Source organism: Triticum urartu, chromosome 7A (assembly GCF_056163025.1).
Source record: "Triticum urartu cultivar PI428250 chromosome 7A, HENAU_Tu73, whole genome shotgun sequence".
NCBI lineage: Eukaryota > Viridiplantae > Streptophyta > Magnoliopsida > Poales > Poaceae > Triticum > Triticum urartu.
Genome location: NC_141879.1, coordinates 117,084,650 through 117,100,363, shown reverse-complemented (window position 1 = coordinate 117,100,363; position 15,714 = coordinate 117,084,650). Strand labels below are relative to the sequence as shown.

General features: G+C 42.0%; 1 protein-coding gene and 1 pseudogene across 2 annotated transcripts; one reads left to right on the top strand and one right to left on the bottom strand.

The window, feature by feature from the left end:
• Positions 1–4,074: 4,074 nt before the first annotated feature.
• LOC125528924 (uncharacterized) lies at positions 4,075–9,114 on the top strand (annotated as a pseudogene). The gene is made up of 2 exons (XR_015610245.1): positions 4,075–4,392; positions 6,974–9,114. The product of XR_015610245.1 is annotated as an uncharacterized LOC125528924 (transcript).
• Positions 9,115–9,403: 289 nt separating this feature from the next.
• On the bottom strand, positions 9,404–13,404 carry LOC125528925 (Calcineurin-like metallo-phosphoesterase superfamily protein). Its single transcript, XM_048693339.2, has 9 exons — positions 13,125–13,404; positions 12,493–12,543; positions 12,202–12,223; positions 11,971–12,085; positions 11,840–11,872; positions 11,402–11,527; positions 10,349–10,455; positions 10,198–10,269; positions 9,404–10,121 (listed from the first exon to the last, which is right to left on the bottom strand). The coding sequence occupies exons 1-9, from the start codon at positions 13,386–13,388 to the stop codon at positions 9,727–9,729; spliced, it is 1,185 nt and encodes a 394-aa protein (XP_048549296.2). The 5' UTR covers positions 13,389–13,404; the 3' UTR covers positions 9,404–9,726.
• Positions 13,405–15,714: the final 2,310 nt, after the last annotated feature.

Genomic DNA, 15,714 nt, shown 5'->3' with positions numbered 1-15,714 from the left:
AAATCACCACTTAGGTACTGTCAAGACAAGATTCATAATTTTTATCACATGATTCCTATTGTACCATATCATTTCTACAATTTATATTAAGCAATATGATCCATAGAAACTAGAAAACAAGCAAATTATGCATCGAAAACAGAATCTGTAAAAAACAGAACAGTCTGTAGTAATCTGGTGATTTCGAATACTTCTGTAACTCCACAAATCCTAATAAATTAGGAAGTCCTAGGAAATTTGTTTATTAATCCTCTTCAAAAATAATCAGTATTTTATCACGCTTATGTTAAATATGAAAACTAATCTCCTGGACGCAAAAGTTCCTGTTTTTCAGCAGGATCAAATCAACTATCACCAAAAAAGATCCTAAAGGCTTTACTTGACACTTTATTGAAACAAAAGCTATAAAACATGATTACTACAGTAGAATAATCATGTGAGCACACAAAAACAGTGGGTATAAATGTTGGGTTGTCTTCCAACAAGCGCTTTTCTTTAATGCCTCTATAGCTAGGCACGATGATGTTAATGATGCTCACATAAAAGATAAGAGTTGAAATATAAAGGGAGCATCATGAAGCATATGACTAGCACATTTAAGTCTAACCCACTTCCTATGCATAGGGATTTTGTGAGCAAACAACTTACGGGAACAAGAATCAACTTGCATAGGAAGGTAAAACAAGCATAGCTTCAAGATTTTCAACACATAGAGAGGAAACTTGATATTATTGCAACTCCTACAAGCATATGTTCCTCCCTCATAATAATTTTCAGTAGCATCATGAATGAATTCAAAAATATAACCATCACATAAAGCATTATTTTCATGATGCACAAGCATAGAAATTTTACTACTCACCACATAAGCAAAATTCTTCTCATTCGGAATAGTGGGAGTAAACTCAACAAAATAACTATCGTGTGAGGCATAATCCAATTGAAAATTAAAATCAAGATGACAAAGTTTCATGGTTATCATTGTTCTTTATAGCATACATGTCATCACAATAATCATCATAGATAGCAACTTTGTTCTCATAATCAATTGAAACCTTTTCCGAAATAGTGGATTCATCACTAAATAAAGTCATGACCTCTCTGAAACCACTTTCATCAACATAATCATCAGAAATAGGAGGCATGCTATCATCATAATAAATTTGCTCATCAAAACTTGGGGGACAAAAAAATATCATCTTCATCAAACAAAGCATCCCCAAGCTTGTGGCTTTGCATATCATTAGCATTATGGATATTCAAAGAATTCATACTAACAACATTACAATCATGCTCATCATTCAAAGATTTAGTGCCAAACATTTTAATGCATTCTTCTTCTAACACTTTGGAACAATTATCAGAATCCTTATTTTCATGAAAGACATTAAAAAGATGAAGCATATGAGGCAACCTCAATTCCATTTTTTGTAGTTTTCTTTTATAGACTAAACTAGTGATAAAACAAGAAACGAAAAGATTCGATTCCAATATCTAAAGATATACCTTCAAGCGCTAACCTCCCCAGCAACGGCGCCAAAAAAGAGCTTGATGTCTACTACACAACCTTCTTCTTGTAGACATTGTTGGGCCTCCAAGTGCAGAGGTTTATAGGACAATAGCAAATTTCCCTCAAGTGGATGACCTAAGGTTTATCAATCCGTGGGAGGCGTAGGATGAAGATGGTCTCTCTCAAACAACCCTGCAACCAAATAACAAAGAGTCTCTTGTGTCCCCAACACACCCAATACACTGGTAAATTGTATAGGTGCACTAGTTCGGCGAAGAGATGGTATACAAGTGCAATATGGATGGTAGATATAGGTTTTTGTAATCTAAAAATATAAAAACAGCAAGGTAACTAATGATAAAAGTGAGCGAAAACAGTATTGCAATGCGTTGAAACAAGGCCTAGGGTTCATACTTTCACTAGTGCAAGTTCTCTCAACAATAATAACACAATTGGATCATATAATTATCCCTCAACATGCTACAAAGAGTCACTCCAAAGTCACTAATAGTAGAGAACAAACGAAGAGATTATTGTAGGGTACGAAACCACCTCAAAGTTATTCTTTCTGATCGATCTATTCAAAAGTCCGTAATAAAATAACACAAAGCTATTCTTTCCGTTTGATCTATCCTAGAGTTCGTAGTAGAATAACACCTTAAGACACAAATCAACCAAAACCCTAATGCCACCTAGATACTCCAATGTCACCTCAAATATCTGTGGCTATGATTATACGATATGCATCACACAATCTCAGATTCATCTATTCAACCAACACAAAGAACTTCAAAGAGTGCCCCAAACTTTCTACCAGAGAGTCAAGATGAAATCGTGTGCCAACCCCTATGCATAAGTTCACGAGGTCACGGAACTCGCAAGTTGATCACCAAAACATACATCAAGTGGATCACGGGAATATCCCATTGTCACCACAGATAAGCACACGCAAGACATACATCAAGTGTTTTCAAATCCTTAAAGACTCAATCCGATAAGATAACTTCAAAGGGAAAACTCAATCCATTACAAGAGAGTAGAGGGGGAGAAACATCATAAGATCCAACTATAATAGCAAAGCTCGCGATACATCAAGATCGTGCCATATCAAGAACACGGGAGAGAGAGAGAGAGAGAGAGAGAGAAAGAGATCAAACACATAGCTACTGGTACATACCCTCAGCCCCGAGGGTGAACTACTCCCTCCTCGTCATGGAGAGCGCCGGGATGATGAAGGTGGCCACCGGTGATGGATTCCCCCCTCCGGCAGGGTGTCGGAACAGGGTCCCGATTGGTTTTTGGTGGCTACAGAGGCTTGCGGCGGCGGAACTCCCGATCTAGGTTTCTTTTCGGGGGTTTATGTATTTATAGGAATTTTTTGCGTCAATCTCACATCAGGGGGGTCTTCGAGTCATCCACGAGATAGGGGGGCGAGCCTAGGGGGTAGGGCGCGCCCTCCACCCTCGTGGATGGCTCGGAACTCTTCTGGCCCAACTCTTTTACTTCGGGAGCTTCTTTTGGTCCATAAAAAATCATCAAAAATTTTCACGTCAATTGGACTCCGTTTGGTATTCTTTTTCTGTAAAACTCAAAAACAAGAGAAAAACAGAAACTGACACTGTGCTCTAGGTTAATAGGTTAGTCCCCAAAATCATATAAAATAGCATATAAAACATCCAAGATGGATAATATAATAGCATGAAACAATCAAAAATTATAGATACGTTGGAGACGTATCAGTACTATTTTATTTTCTCTTTTGACCTTGTTGTACGTGGGTTTCCTCGCCACTTTGTATCGGTTCGACCGGTTGTGCCTTTATTTATAAAGGGGGACAAAGGCCTGTCTCGAGAAAGGCTGCGGAGAAAGATGCTGCTTTGTCTTCTTGCAAGGAGAGTGTGGTTAAGAAAACATGACAACTATGAGGAGAAATGAAGTAAGAGAGAGGATCTATTTGTTATTCTATATACCAAAGAGAGTCATCCTCAATAACTTATTTATCTCAACATGCATGCAAGTATGCCACCTTACCATATAATTATGAATGGGATAAGGCCCACATCAACATGCAATCATGCATGAGAAACGACTCACCACAACATTCAGCCATGCATGGAAAAATGTTTATCATTCAACTAATATATTTATGTTCAATAAATTGTTACAACTATACATGATAAGTCGTATGCATTTTAAACTTTGGTTCTCACATTATCAACTAAATTTCCATTAACCAATTCTCGTAGCAGCGCAGGGTATCGTCTAGTTTTTATTATTCCTTCGCAACTTGCTGGTATTCAATTAGTATGCATAGGTGGAGTCCTACTGGAACACACATGACAAATTTATTATATAATCAAATCAAGAGCAAAGTTTGACAACTATACAAATATTCTCTCTGGAGAACTGAAAAAAATAGTCATATCCTATCTCGTGTGTATTTTGTATGTATCCACCTTTTATGTGTTTCTCCGTAATCTCAGCGGAACGTTCCACCGAGCTCCCAAACAGGGACTTGGTCTTTCGGTGGTTGGGTCTCGGTAGTGTGACATCGGAAGGCCAGTGCCAAGAGACGACTTTGGATTTGGGAATGTGACAGCGAAAGCACGAGAAGACGCGTCAATTTTATTTTATTTTGACCAAAAGCGCTTGCGCCAATTTGTGGTGCAGTGCTTGATTTGTTGCTACGTGCATTATAGAGAGAAAGATATCGAATTCTGGTAGGGCCTAGACACGGTTGCGCCAGTTTGTGGTTGGAAACTTGGATGTGCTATGGCCCCTTTGGATGGAAAGAGGTAGTACGTTCCATTGTCATCGCCGCCTCCCTCGCAACCCAGGCCATCGATCGTTCTACACAACTGTTACGCCGCCCAGCTGCCGTGGTATGTATCCGTAGCTTAACTTCTTCCTTTCTTTCTCTTGATTTCTTGACATGGATTGCCTCAACTCGTACCGAGTTGGTTCCGCCTTAATTTTGGTAGGCTCTGCTTGTCTGCTTCCTTCGAAATAAATTGGTCAACAGTCTCATAGTTAGGGCCTCTCAAGTTTTAAGAAAAAGTATATCAATTTTGGAGGATCAAAACTGGTTTCGAGAGTTTTCTACGAGGATTCGTTTGGTTTGCTGGATTGTATCCCGTAAATATTTCTTTCTAAGGAGTGGCGATTCCGGTATGCAGCATCCACAGAAAAGTTTCCATTGACCTTTTCTTTGCAGGGAAAAGCTTCCATTGACCTTAATTATATGGAAAATTTGTTTGTTTCTATGACAATTCAGGTACACGTCAGTCTTCTTTATAGAAAACAATCCCTGCTTCATATTTGAGGGACTTTTTGGGTTCAGAAACTATTTCCATACGAAGTTTGGAGGGTTCTATTCCTTAGATAATTTCCTCACATATGACACTTGTTGGTGTTTGTAGGATTGAAATCCATATGGTTTTCTCCTACGTTCTACTCCCTCCGTCCAAAAATACTTGTCATTAGTTTTAGTTCAAATTTGAACCAAAACCACGACAAGTATTTTGAAACGGAGGGAGTACTTTATGTGCAATTTCAGAGGCGACTCCCATTTAATCAAACCTCATTGAAAATTCTTTGCTTAAACAATAACTATAGCATAGATATGATCCTTCAAAAGAAATCATGTGTTTTTCATGCGGCGCAACCAAACAATTTCTATTGCACATTTCCGTGGTTTCCCTTCATGTTGTAGTCAACAATGGCAATTCCTCCGATTTTCCTATTTCTAGTGTTTTTGTGTGTTTTCCTTTTTTTCCTTTTTTTTGCGAAAATTGTGCGTTTTCCTTTGAAAGTCCTTTTTGGTTTGCTGGATTTGAAAGCATAAGAAATGCAAACAAACACATTAATATGGTAGAAATACATGTGCAAAAAGGAGACTACAAACACAAATGAATTTTGTAAACTTGGGAGTTTGATCTACATGGAAAGAAAAAAACATACACATTCTAATAAACAAGTCAAACTGCTTGGTAAAAGTTATCAGTACGCGTGATGTTGGTATGCCACTAAAGAATTTGGTCTCGTTCTTCGAGCATAAGAATTCTAAAAAGAGGTTCGAATGGATTTAAGATTTTTCACGTTTTCCTTTAAGGAGATTGGTTTTTCTACATCCCAGTTCGGCGCACCACGCAAGAAAACATAGCAAACCATTTAAAAAAAATCTTAAACTTTGTGGGAATGACTATGAACAAATGTTAGAGGTGCTTGCAAATTTTAGTGGTCAAATGACATTTGAGGAGCTCTGTACAAAATAAATACACAAAATGTATGTGCACTGTTTAAGCAAAATTTGTAAAAAAAAATGTACAATGATCCTGGGATGTCATTTGACCACAAAACTTTGCAAGCACTTCTAACATTTGTTCATAGTCATTCCCACAAAATTTCAGACTTTTCCGAAATGTTTTGCTATATTTTCTTGCATGGGTGAACCGAACTAGGGTGTAGAAAAACCATTCACTTTCCTTTGAAACCGATATGAAAGAAAATGGTCCTCCTTTTTTTTATCCATTCATTTGAACATAATAAATAAATTAATAGTGCCACCAAAGTAAAATTTCCTACTCGAATATTTCTCCGCCACTTTTTCCCACGTACCAAAGAGGCCCTTAGGTGCCACGACATCCAATTCCTATATTTTCCCATTCATGTATTCTTTTTTTTTTTGAGGAACCCATTGGAATTTCGCGAATCAAGATGCTCCCGGTGGGTGCACTAACACTTCGCCAAATACAATTAATTAGAGTTTGACTGCAGAGAAAATAAATTAATCTCCAACACTTTTGCATGTAGCCTGCGGGTTAGTGCAGATCACATAAGGCCTTATACAATGCAAGGTGCTTAGGAGAGGTGCTTGGAGAAATAAATCAGGCTTTTCTTAAGCACCGGTGCCTATTTGTACAGGCAGACGCTTAATTAGGTGTCTCTCTTGTAAAAATAGGCACCGGTGCTTCAGAAGAAGCCTGTTTATTTTTCTAAGCACCTCCCTAAGCACCTAGCATTGTACAAGGTAAGCGTCTGCCATGTACAAATAGGCACCGGTGCTTAAGAAAAGCCTGATTTATTTCTTCAAGCACCTCCCTAAACACCTTGCATTGTACAAGGCCTAAGTTGAACTGTGAATGTGTTATTGTTGCAGAAACATCTAGACTGGAAACTGCTAACTGGGTACTTGGAGAAAAAGAAAACTTTGCTAAGTGGTCACTCCCAGTATTCTCTACACAATCAGCGAAAGAAAAAATATTACTTCATGCATAAAGCACAAGTTTGAAAAAGTAAACTACAACTCTGCAAAACAAATTGCATAATTAGATCATCAGGTTCACATTGAAAAAACAGATCGGTGGCTAGTATCAAACCAACCAGTAATCACCAGGTTTAATGTTTGCCTTTTGAATTCAAAATATATAATAATTTGTTCCCATAACTATATAATTAGTACAGTGAATTTACTTGTTTGGAACAGGTGGCAGGTCAGAAAACTTTACTTGGAGATCAGCTACATAACCCTTGTTCACATAATGGAGCGCTTTGAAGACATGATTAGAGAATTCATCAAAAGCAACGAAAGGGCAAAGTGGAGACCAGTGAACAATCCTGGTATAAATAACTTCACAGAAGATGAGATTAAAATGATTACAAAGAACTACAAAAATCCCATAGGCAAAGGTGCCTTTGGAGAAGTTTACCGAGGCGTTCTTGATGATGGTAGTACAGTTGCAGTCAAGAAATATATCTGCCAGAATTTGAAAGACGGGTTTGCTAAGGAGATATCTGTTCATTGCCGAATCAGCCACAAGAATGTTGTTAGGCTCTTGGGCTACTGTTTAGAAGAAAATGTTTTAATGATTGTCACCGAGTATATCCCTGGAGGAAACCTCAAAGGTCTTCTCCATGGCAGCGATGATCACATTTCTTTGGATGCAAGGTTGGGTATTGCTATAGACTGTGCTGAGGCATTAGCATGCATGCATTCATTGCATCAATCAATCATTCATGGTGATATCAAGCCTGACAACATACTTCTAGATGAGAACTTGGGTGCAAAATTATCCGACTTTGGAATATCAAGGTTGCTTTGCAAGGACGGAACTGCTTACACCATGCACGTTGCAGGAAGCAGAGGTTACATGGATCCAGAGCTCTTTGAAACTGGACGGGTCGATCCTAGAAAATGATGTTTACAGTTTCGGGGTTGTTATGGTAGAGCTTGTTACCAGGGCAAAGGTAAATGAGAATGGGATGAGTACCGGAGTCACGAGAAACTTCACTCAAGCTATTGAAAAGGAGAAAACAGCAAGAGCGATGTTTGATACTAAAATAGCAAAGGTGAGCAACATGAAAGTTCTGCACAAGATAGGAAAGCTTGCAGCTGAATGTCTCAGAAGGGATATAAAAAAACGCCCTGAAATGAAAGATGTTACAGAACGTCTACGGGCTCTTAGAAAAGCTTACTGCCAGCAAGATCAAGAAAAAACAGGTCAGTGGTCGATGTACTACAAGCTGAAATATTTGGGCATGTTTAGTACTTGGAATGCACCCCGGAATTTCATGAGGAACGCAGGTCAAATAGTTGAGCAAACGCAAAAACTGAGGGTTTTCACAAGAGAAGAAATAAGAAAAATCACCAATGGTTATTCATCAGATGTGATTGCCAAGTGTTCATCTTGTGAGGTCTACAGAGGGACACTTGAGGACAACACATTGGTGGCAGTGAATATAGAGACCAGCATGATGGTAGATGAAGCCCATAGTAAATCCTTTACAAATAGCATGCTCATCTATTCTATCATTCTCCACAATAACATGATCAAACTGTTGGGTTGTCACTTGGAGGCGGATGTCCCAATATTGGTGCATGAGTTTGCTGCAAATGGGAATCTCCAAGACATCCTTCGTGGCAACTACAGCTTCCCACTTGGTATACGTCTAGATATCGCAGTTGGTTGCGCGGAAGCGTTAGCATATCTGCATTCACAATCCTTTGCATTTGTGGGTGCTAACATCACACCCGCCAACATACTGCTAGATGACAGTTTGGTACCGAAGGTCTCGGGGCCTCTCTTCATATGTGACAGCATCACTAGCACATCAGGCGATGTTTGCAGTTTTGGAACTCTCCTTTTGGAACTTATAACCAGAAAACAAGGAGGGTATCGCAGCAACAGCCCGCAGGAACTTAGGAAAGCTTACATGAAAAAAGGGCACACCATGTTTGACAAGGAGATAGCCACGAAGGCGGACATGTTCATACTTGAAAGGATCCAGATGGTGGCAATGGACTGTTTGAAACTGGATGAATTGGCGCGACCGATAATGGCAGAGGTGGCAGAGCGGCTTCAGAGGCTTAAAAATGTCGAAAGCATGGGAAGCGAACTGCGGGAGCTCTCGATGCTGAGGAGGTTGGTAGCTTCCAGTATCAGGAAAGCTAGAGAAAACACTGCCCCGGCCGCCTGAGCAGAAACATGGAATTTGTGATCATTCATTTTTGCAATTTACTACTCCACGCTCTTGTACGTGTGTGTATCGTACTGCCAATTTGGCTTACTGTTTCTATAAGGCCGGCATTGAGAGTTTCCCTTCCAGCAATAGTCTCGCGCTAAGTAGCCGAGGCTCGCTTGGGAGCCCCCTGGCTTGCATAAAATCAACCTCGGGAAAAATAACACCCTTTCAGTACTCTTGCAGACAAGCAATTTGGATTTGTCAAGAAACGCCAACCATGTTTTCCAAGTAAAGCAAGGTTAAACAGATGCAAGTCTCCCAATCCCATGCCACATTTGCATTTCGGAGTTGCTGGGTTGCTCCAGGACACCCAGTGCACTGATTTCTTGTCAAGTGAGCTGCTCCAAAAATATTTCGCCATGGGAAGTTAAGACTCTTACAAACCTCTTTTGTTAACAGGGACGTACTCATAGGGTACAGCGGAATTGCCTGAATGGCCAATTTCAGAAAAATTTCCTGGCCAGCACAAGCTAGCAGTATCACAGGTGTGGTCGAACGTGCCACTAGTAATACGACCCACTGTTGTAGGAAGGCCCAAGTATCTCTCGTTGAAGGCCTCCGGGAATACTGACTTCCTCACTGCCCCAATCCCAGTGTCACGCACTCTCGTCCATTCACAGCAACTCGCACTCCTTAACAGCTCCAGCATCGCCACAGCACACTTACATACAGCATTATTCATACCAGCCTAGACGTCACATATGCTCACGAGGACGCTTGTACAGGACAGTCTCCTCCTCGAGCTCAGCCTGGGCCCCGCTCACCAGAACCCAGACCTCAGAGATCTTCTCGACGGTGCCGTCGAAGAGGTCGACAGTGGTGAACGCACGTGAGGTGGGCCCCACGGATCCCGATTCTTGGAGCTCATCTCTTTCGCCGGTGGAGATCATGGAGGGGCTCATTGCTTCTGCAGGCTTCACCCTAGGCACGACCGCTCCGTTCAGATATATGGTCTGGTTGTTGGCTCCGAAGGCGATCATCTTTCGGAGTCCTACCCCGTAGGCTAGGCTCTTGTGCATGTGCCCAAACACGACCAGCGGGATCGAAACCCTGGTCTCCCTTTGCAGGTCGGATATCGCTTGTTCCAGATCTGCAGGAGTTGCCATATGAAGCAGCCGTTTCAGAAAAGGTTAGCTAAATGGGGAGTATCGTCATGAATACCGGACCTGGATCGCCATGATCGCCACCGCCAGCTACCCAATCCCGCCCGCAGATATCATCGATCCTTGAACCTAGACCTGCGTGTAGGCATGATGAAAGGTAAGCTTTTAGGAAATGAGAAGTCTATACAACTAGATTATTCGAATGTTCAGAGACCTGTTGGTCCATTATGTGCAAGTAGTATCACAGAATGCTCCTCTGGTGCAGCCGTAGCAGCATCGTATATCTTCCTCGCACTTCCTGCCATATCATCGACACCATACCTACATGAATGGTTGCAGCCAACCAACGAGCGATGAATTATAAGTTACAGTTATGGCTTATGAACAACAACAGAAGTTCTTCACAGAAGGGAGAGGACAAAAGCAAGAATGGCCTGTGATGCACTTCCCATATAAGGCAGACTAAGAAGCTGTAGGAATGGCCAAATGGCAGTCAATTAGCTACCACATCTCCCCAGGGGGAGAGAAAGTTAACTACCACATCTCGTAGGTGTATCATCATGTGTTAATCTTACCATCTATAGAGTGTCAACAAAATGGGCAAACAGCAAAGAGGTGAAAATAGTTCTAGTGAAACTTTTGGAGGCTGGGCTGTATTAATCCTAGCGGTCAGTGAATGCAGAGTGCAGACTAATAAGTTAGTTCCATAACCAAAACAGTAAGGAACCAATTACTCTACACATCTGGTCTGGTGTCCTCGTCTTCTTATGATGATTTCAGATTTTGAAATATACAACATATTACCCTTAGGCCTTAGATCCTTATAAGCGCACCAACATGCGTGCACTAATATTTTTACTGCCTAACACAAGTAGCCAAGCACAGGATAACAAACCAGCCTCGTGATACAATTAGGATAATCGCGAATAAACTATGAAACCTTTAAGCTTGACATCGGGATTTATTTTTCCGAATCATGCAGGAGGGTGACATCCAGATGTTTATCTACTAGCAAATACAGCAATACCTTTTGGATAAATAATTCATTAATACTTGACATGAGAAGGAAATAAATATGATATCTGCCACTCTGGTCATTGTATTACCAAGCCATTACTACACAAGCTCACATGACAGCTTTAAAAACATAATTCAGAAATAGCAGAAGTGAAGGACAAGATTTTAGAAACAAATTCATGACAAGGATATACCTAACAGAACAGTTGAGAAACCTAGATATCTATTGGTTAGTACATCTCTTACCAACCGTTGTGACAGAAGCTTTGGTCTAAATAACCTGTCACCCCCACAAGAAAATGGTCGCCCACCAACAACACTCAGCTTTATTGTTGGAAAATCCAAACATTGATATCCAACATGCTGCTGACCAAGGCTGATATTCACAAGAAAAAAAAAATATCAGTGGCCGCATTTCCTGCACAAAGGGTATCATAGTCTGCTTAAGACAGCTAATAAACCAGACTCATCCTGCACTTCTAGCACTGCGAACTACAAAAGCCAAATTAGGCTGAGAATTAGTTAACCTTTATCTCTTTAGCGGTCCCTAATCACAGTTTACTTGATTCAATCCCTCTTAAATTTAAGTATCATGCCAACTTAGTTCTTTGCTTTTAAATAAAAAGGGAAACACCTAACGAAATGTCCTAGCAGCAAATGCAGCTCATAGCATATTAAAGGATCTTACCTTTCAAGCTGAAGACGGACACGATCTACCTTCCTGGGTACCAATCAAGTACACAAGGATTTTAGAATAGCTAAGTGCAGTACTGCAGTTAATTAAATTTTCAACTTACTAAATGAAAATATGACTCATACTTCTCTGAAAATTGATGTGTGCGCCAGCAATCATGATTACCAAGAATTGCCGCCTTCGGAAACTGAAGATCTGAAATGCTTTTGACAAGTTGAACATTCTCGTTGCCATAATCACCTGCCACAAATAGAGGAGAACAAACAGGAGATGACAAACAATAAGCACATTGCATGCACTTCAACAACGAAAATGAAATTAGCAAATCATAATGCAGAAATAGCAAGGAAGAATACCTGTGAAAAGCACCAGATCTGGCTGCATTTCAAATATAAAAAGTTAGAGCTTCTGACAACAACAAAATCTGGACTGAGAATTATGTGTAGTATGAATTTTTCTTTCAAAGTGCAATGCCCATATTGTAAATGGAACACATGTAACATGATTAAGAATGAATGGCTGGAGGCCAGCGCATTACAAACAGACAGGACACGTGCATTGTAGAACAAGGGAGAAGTTACAACAATGAAATAGACATGATGAGATATCCAAATACAACAGACTGGATCCATATAAATGTGCAATACCTGAAGAAAATGGAGTGCCTTTGTATCTTCATCAAGGATCCAATCATCGTGCTGCAATGTCCAATGCATAACATCCAATTAATACCCTATTCTTGTTACGTGGATTTCAGGGGATACATGATAACAATATATCTATTTTCTATACTTTGATGGTTTAGTGTAGCCAAACTTAAGAAGGTGAAAGTTAACAGTTCCTCCCCTTTCAGAGAAATAAGGGCTAGCAACTCCTTGTGTAAAGCACATCCACTCTTGGTTCATATAGACGCCAGAATCCTGAATGAAGCAACTCATCGTCCTATATGACCCATCTAAACTAAGATCAAATGCACCTTAGATGCACACCACTCGCAATTCGCAAACAAAAATAGATATCGTTGAACCTGAATCCCCCTTGTTGCCCCCAAATCGGAGCCTAACTGAATTAACCAGGTCAAGGAGCAGAGACTTCGGTGCACAATCCCCACCTCCGCCCTGCTCAGAACCCACTACGCGTACGAACCCCATGAAGAACCACAACGCCACGCCAGAACTATCCATGCCAGTTTCCACGACCCGAACCACGCCCGCGAGGAAATAGAGGGTTAAACGGTTTTATTTAACTTTTAATAAGAGGGGGGAGGGAGGGAGAGTACCACATCGCCGACGACCGCGAGGCGGACGCGACCGGCTCCGGCTCCGGCGCCGGAGGAGGCCATGGACCTGGACCCGGGCTTGGGCGGCGGCGTGGCCGGGGAGGAGGGGAGAGGAGGAGGATTCGCGGGGGCGCGCGCGGCTACTGCTGCTGCTCCCGCCGCCGACCAAGAAGAAAGGGAGCACGACCGCACGAACATTTTGTTTCGGGTCGTATTGGGTGCGTGCCAGGCTGCCAGCTGCCCTGCGGTAGGTGCACGGTGCATACGCGCGCGAGCACGGTGGCTCACCTGGTTGTCAATGTTTTTCTAAGGAACTAGACGATGCCTCGAACGTTGTGTTGTTACGGAAATATTTTACAATATATTTCTAAAATATTAATAATTTTATGGAAATAAGAATATTTGGATAAATAATATATGAGCTAAAACTAAAAATACATATTGTTATTTGTGATTGATTATTGTATTTTGTAAAATATTTATTAAATATATCATACATGTTTGCATGTTGAAGTGAATCTTTTCCTATGACTCATTGAATGTTGAAGTGGGTCTTTTCTAATGCATATTGCTTGATGAGGTGTCATGCTTGCATGTTGAGAGAAATAGGTTAGTCAAGGCTAGCTATTTAGATATAGAAGATATACACCATGAAAAGAAAAGGTGGTGCTCAAAAAAAAAGAAAAAAGAAAATGTTGTTTCTGCCAAAAAAAGAAAAAAAGAAAAGGAATATACAATGTAAGTACTGACACAAACGTTCATATATACGCACATACACTGTAACACTCCGGATATGATTTTCTCAATATGTTATCCAACTCTTGCCGTTTCCGGCGTTAAGTTATTTTATTTTTTTGGGTTCGGGTTTTTGTCTTCGTGTGTTGTTATCATTGTCATGCATCTCATATCATGTCATCATGTGCATTGCATTGGCATACGTGTTCATCTCATGCTTTCGAGCATTTTCCCCGTTGTCCGTTTTGCATTCCAGCGCTTCGTTCTTCTCCAGTGGTCATTTCTACCTTTCTTTCATGTGTGGGGATTAAACATTTCCGGATTGGACCGAGACTTGCCAAGCGGCCTTGATTTACTACCGGTAGACCGTCTGTCAAGTTTCGTATCATTTGGACTTCGTTTGATACTCCAACGGTTAACTGAGGGACCAAAAAGGCCTCATGTGTGTTGCAGCCCAATACCCCTCCATTTTGGCTCAAAACCCACCAAAACCATCTCCATCATCTAGAGCGTTCGATCACGATCGCGTGGCCGAAAACCGCACCTCATTTGGACTCTCCTAGCTCCCTCAATGCCTATATAAAGACCCCTCCTCGAAAATCCCGGATCCCCTCCATCCCTAACCCTAGATCCACCCCTCGCGCCGCGCCGGACACGTCCGGTCCGGCCAGACACGTCCGCCCGATCCGCCGCCGCCAATCCTGCGCTGCCACGTGGCGGGAACCGCCCCACATCGCCGCTTCCGCCGCCGGCCCGCCGCGGCCCGCAGCGGGCCCCCGAGGCCCGGCTCCTCCCGTCGCCTTCCTCCGCCTCGCCGCCTCTTCCTCGGCTCCGGCGACCGAGCCGCCTCGCCGGCCAGCAGCTCCCGCCGCCATCGCCATTTCCGGCTGCCGCCGGAGCTCCTCAGCCGCGCCGCCCGCGCCGGCCGGAGCCCCACCGCCGCCGCGCCGCCCGCGCCGGCCGAAGCCCCACCGCCGCCTCGCCTTAGCGCCGCCCCGGCCCCGGATCCGGCGAGATCCGGCCGGCCCCCGCTTCCCCGAGCCGCCGGCGAGCTCTCTCCGGTGGGATCCGCCGCCGCGCCGACCCCGTGCTACAGTAACCGACGAAGAACCCTAGATCCGGATTCAAACGTCAGTTGACTTTTCCATTCTCCCCTTAATTTTTTTTGCTATGTTCATTGCATCGTAACTCCGCATCCGTAGCTCCGTTTTGGGCATATAGCATATCAAAATGTTCGTCTCAGAGAGCACATCATTTCATCTCATTGCATCATTTTCATTTGAGTTCATCTTGATGCCCGAAATGCTGTTAGAAGAAGGCTATTTGAGATAATTGTCAGATCTGCTGCTCCAATTAGATATTTGTCATTTTTGCCATGATTATTGGGTGCATGATATGTCCCTGAGCTCTTCATGAGTTTTGTTATATGTTTTGCCATCTATCCAGAGGTGCAACCCATGTATTTTTGTGATGTGTGTGGTGACTAGCACAAGCTTGCAAAGTGGTGCATTCATTAATGCTGATTTCAGGGACTTAGCATTTCCACTAAGTCCTTGATCTGTTTATCTCATTATGCCATATGTTCATGTTGTTTCCTAGTGATCCGTGCCTCTTTTGAGTATGATCAGTAAGGATGTTTTGTTAATCTTGTAGTTCTCTATCCATCCATGTCCTTGTTTGCAATTATGGAGCACCCTAGCTTGAGTCAATCGAGCTCTATTTTTGCCATTTCGTGAATATGGGCAGATTGTCTACTTGTTAGCGATTTTGCCGAGGATGTTGTAGTTGATCCGTGCATGCTATGTTATTGTTCTTGCCATGTCTAGCTTGTATTTTGTGTATTCTTGATGGGTGT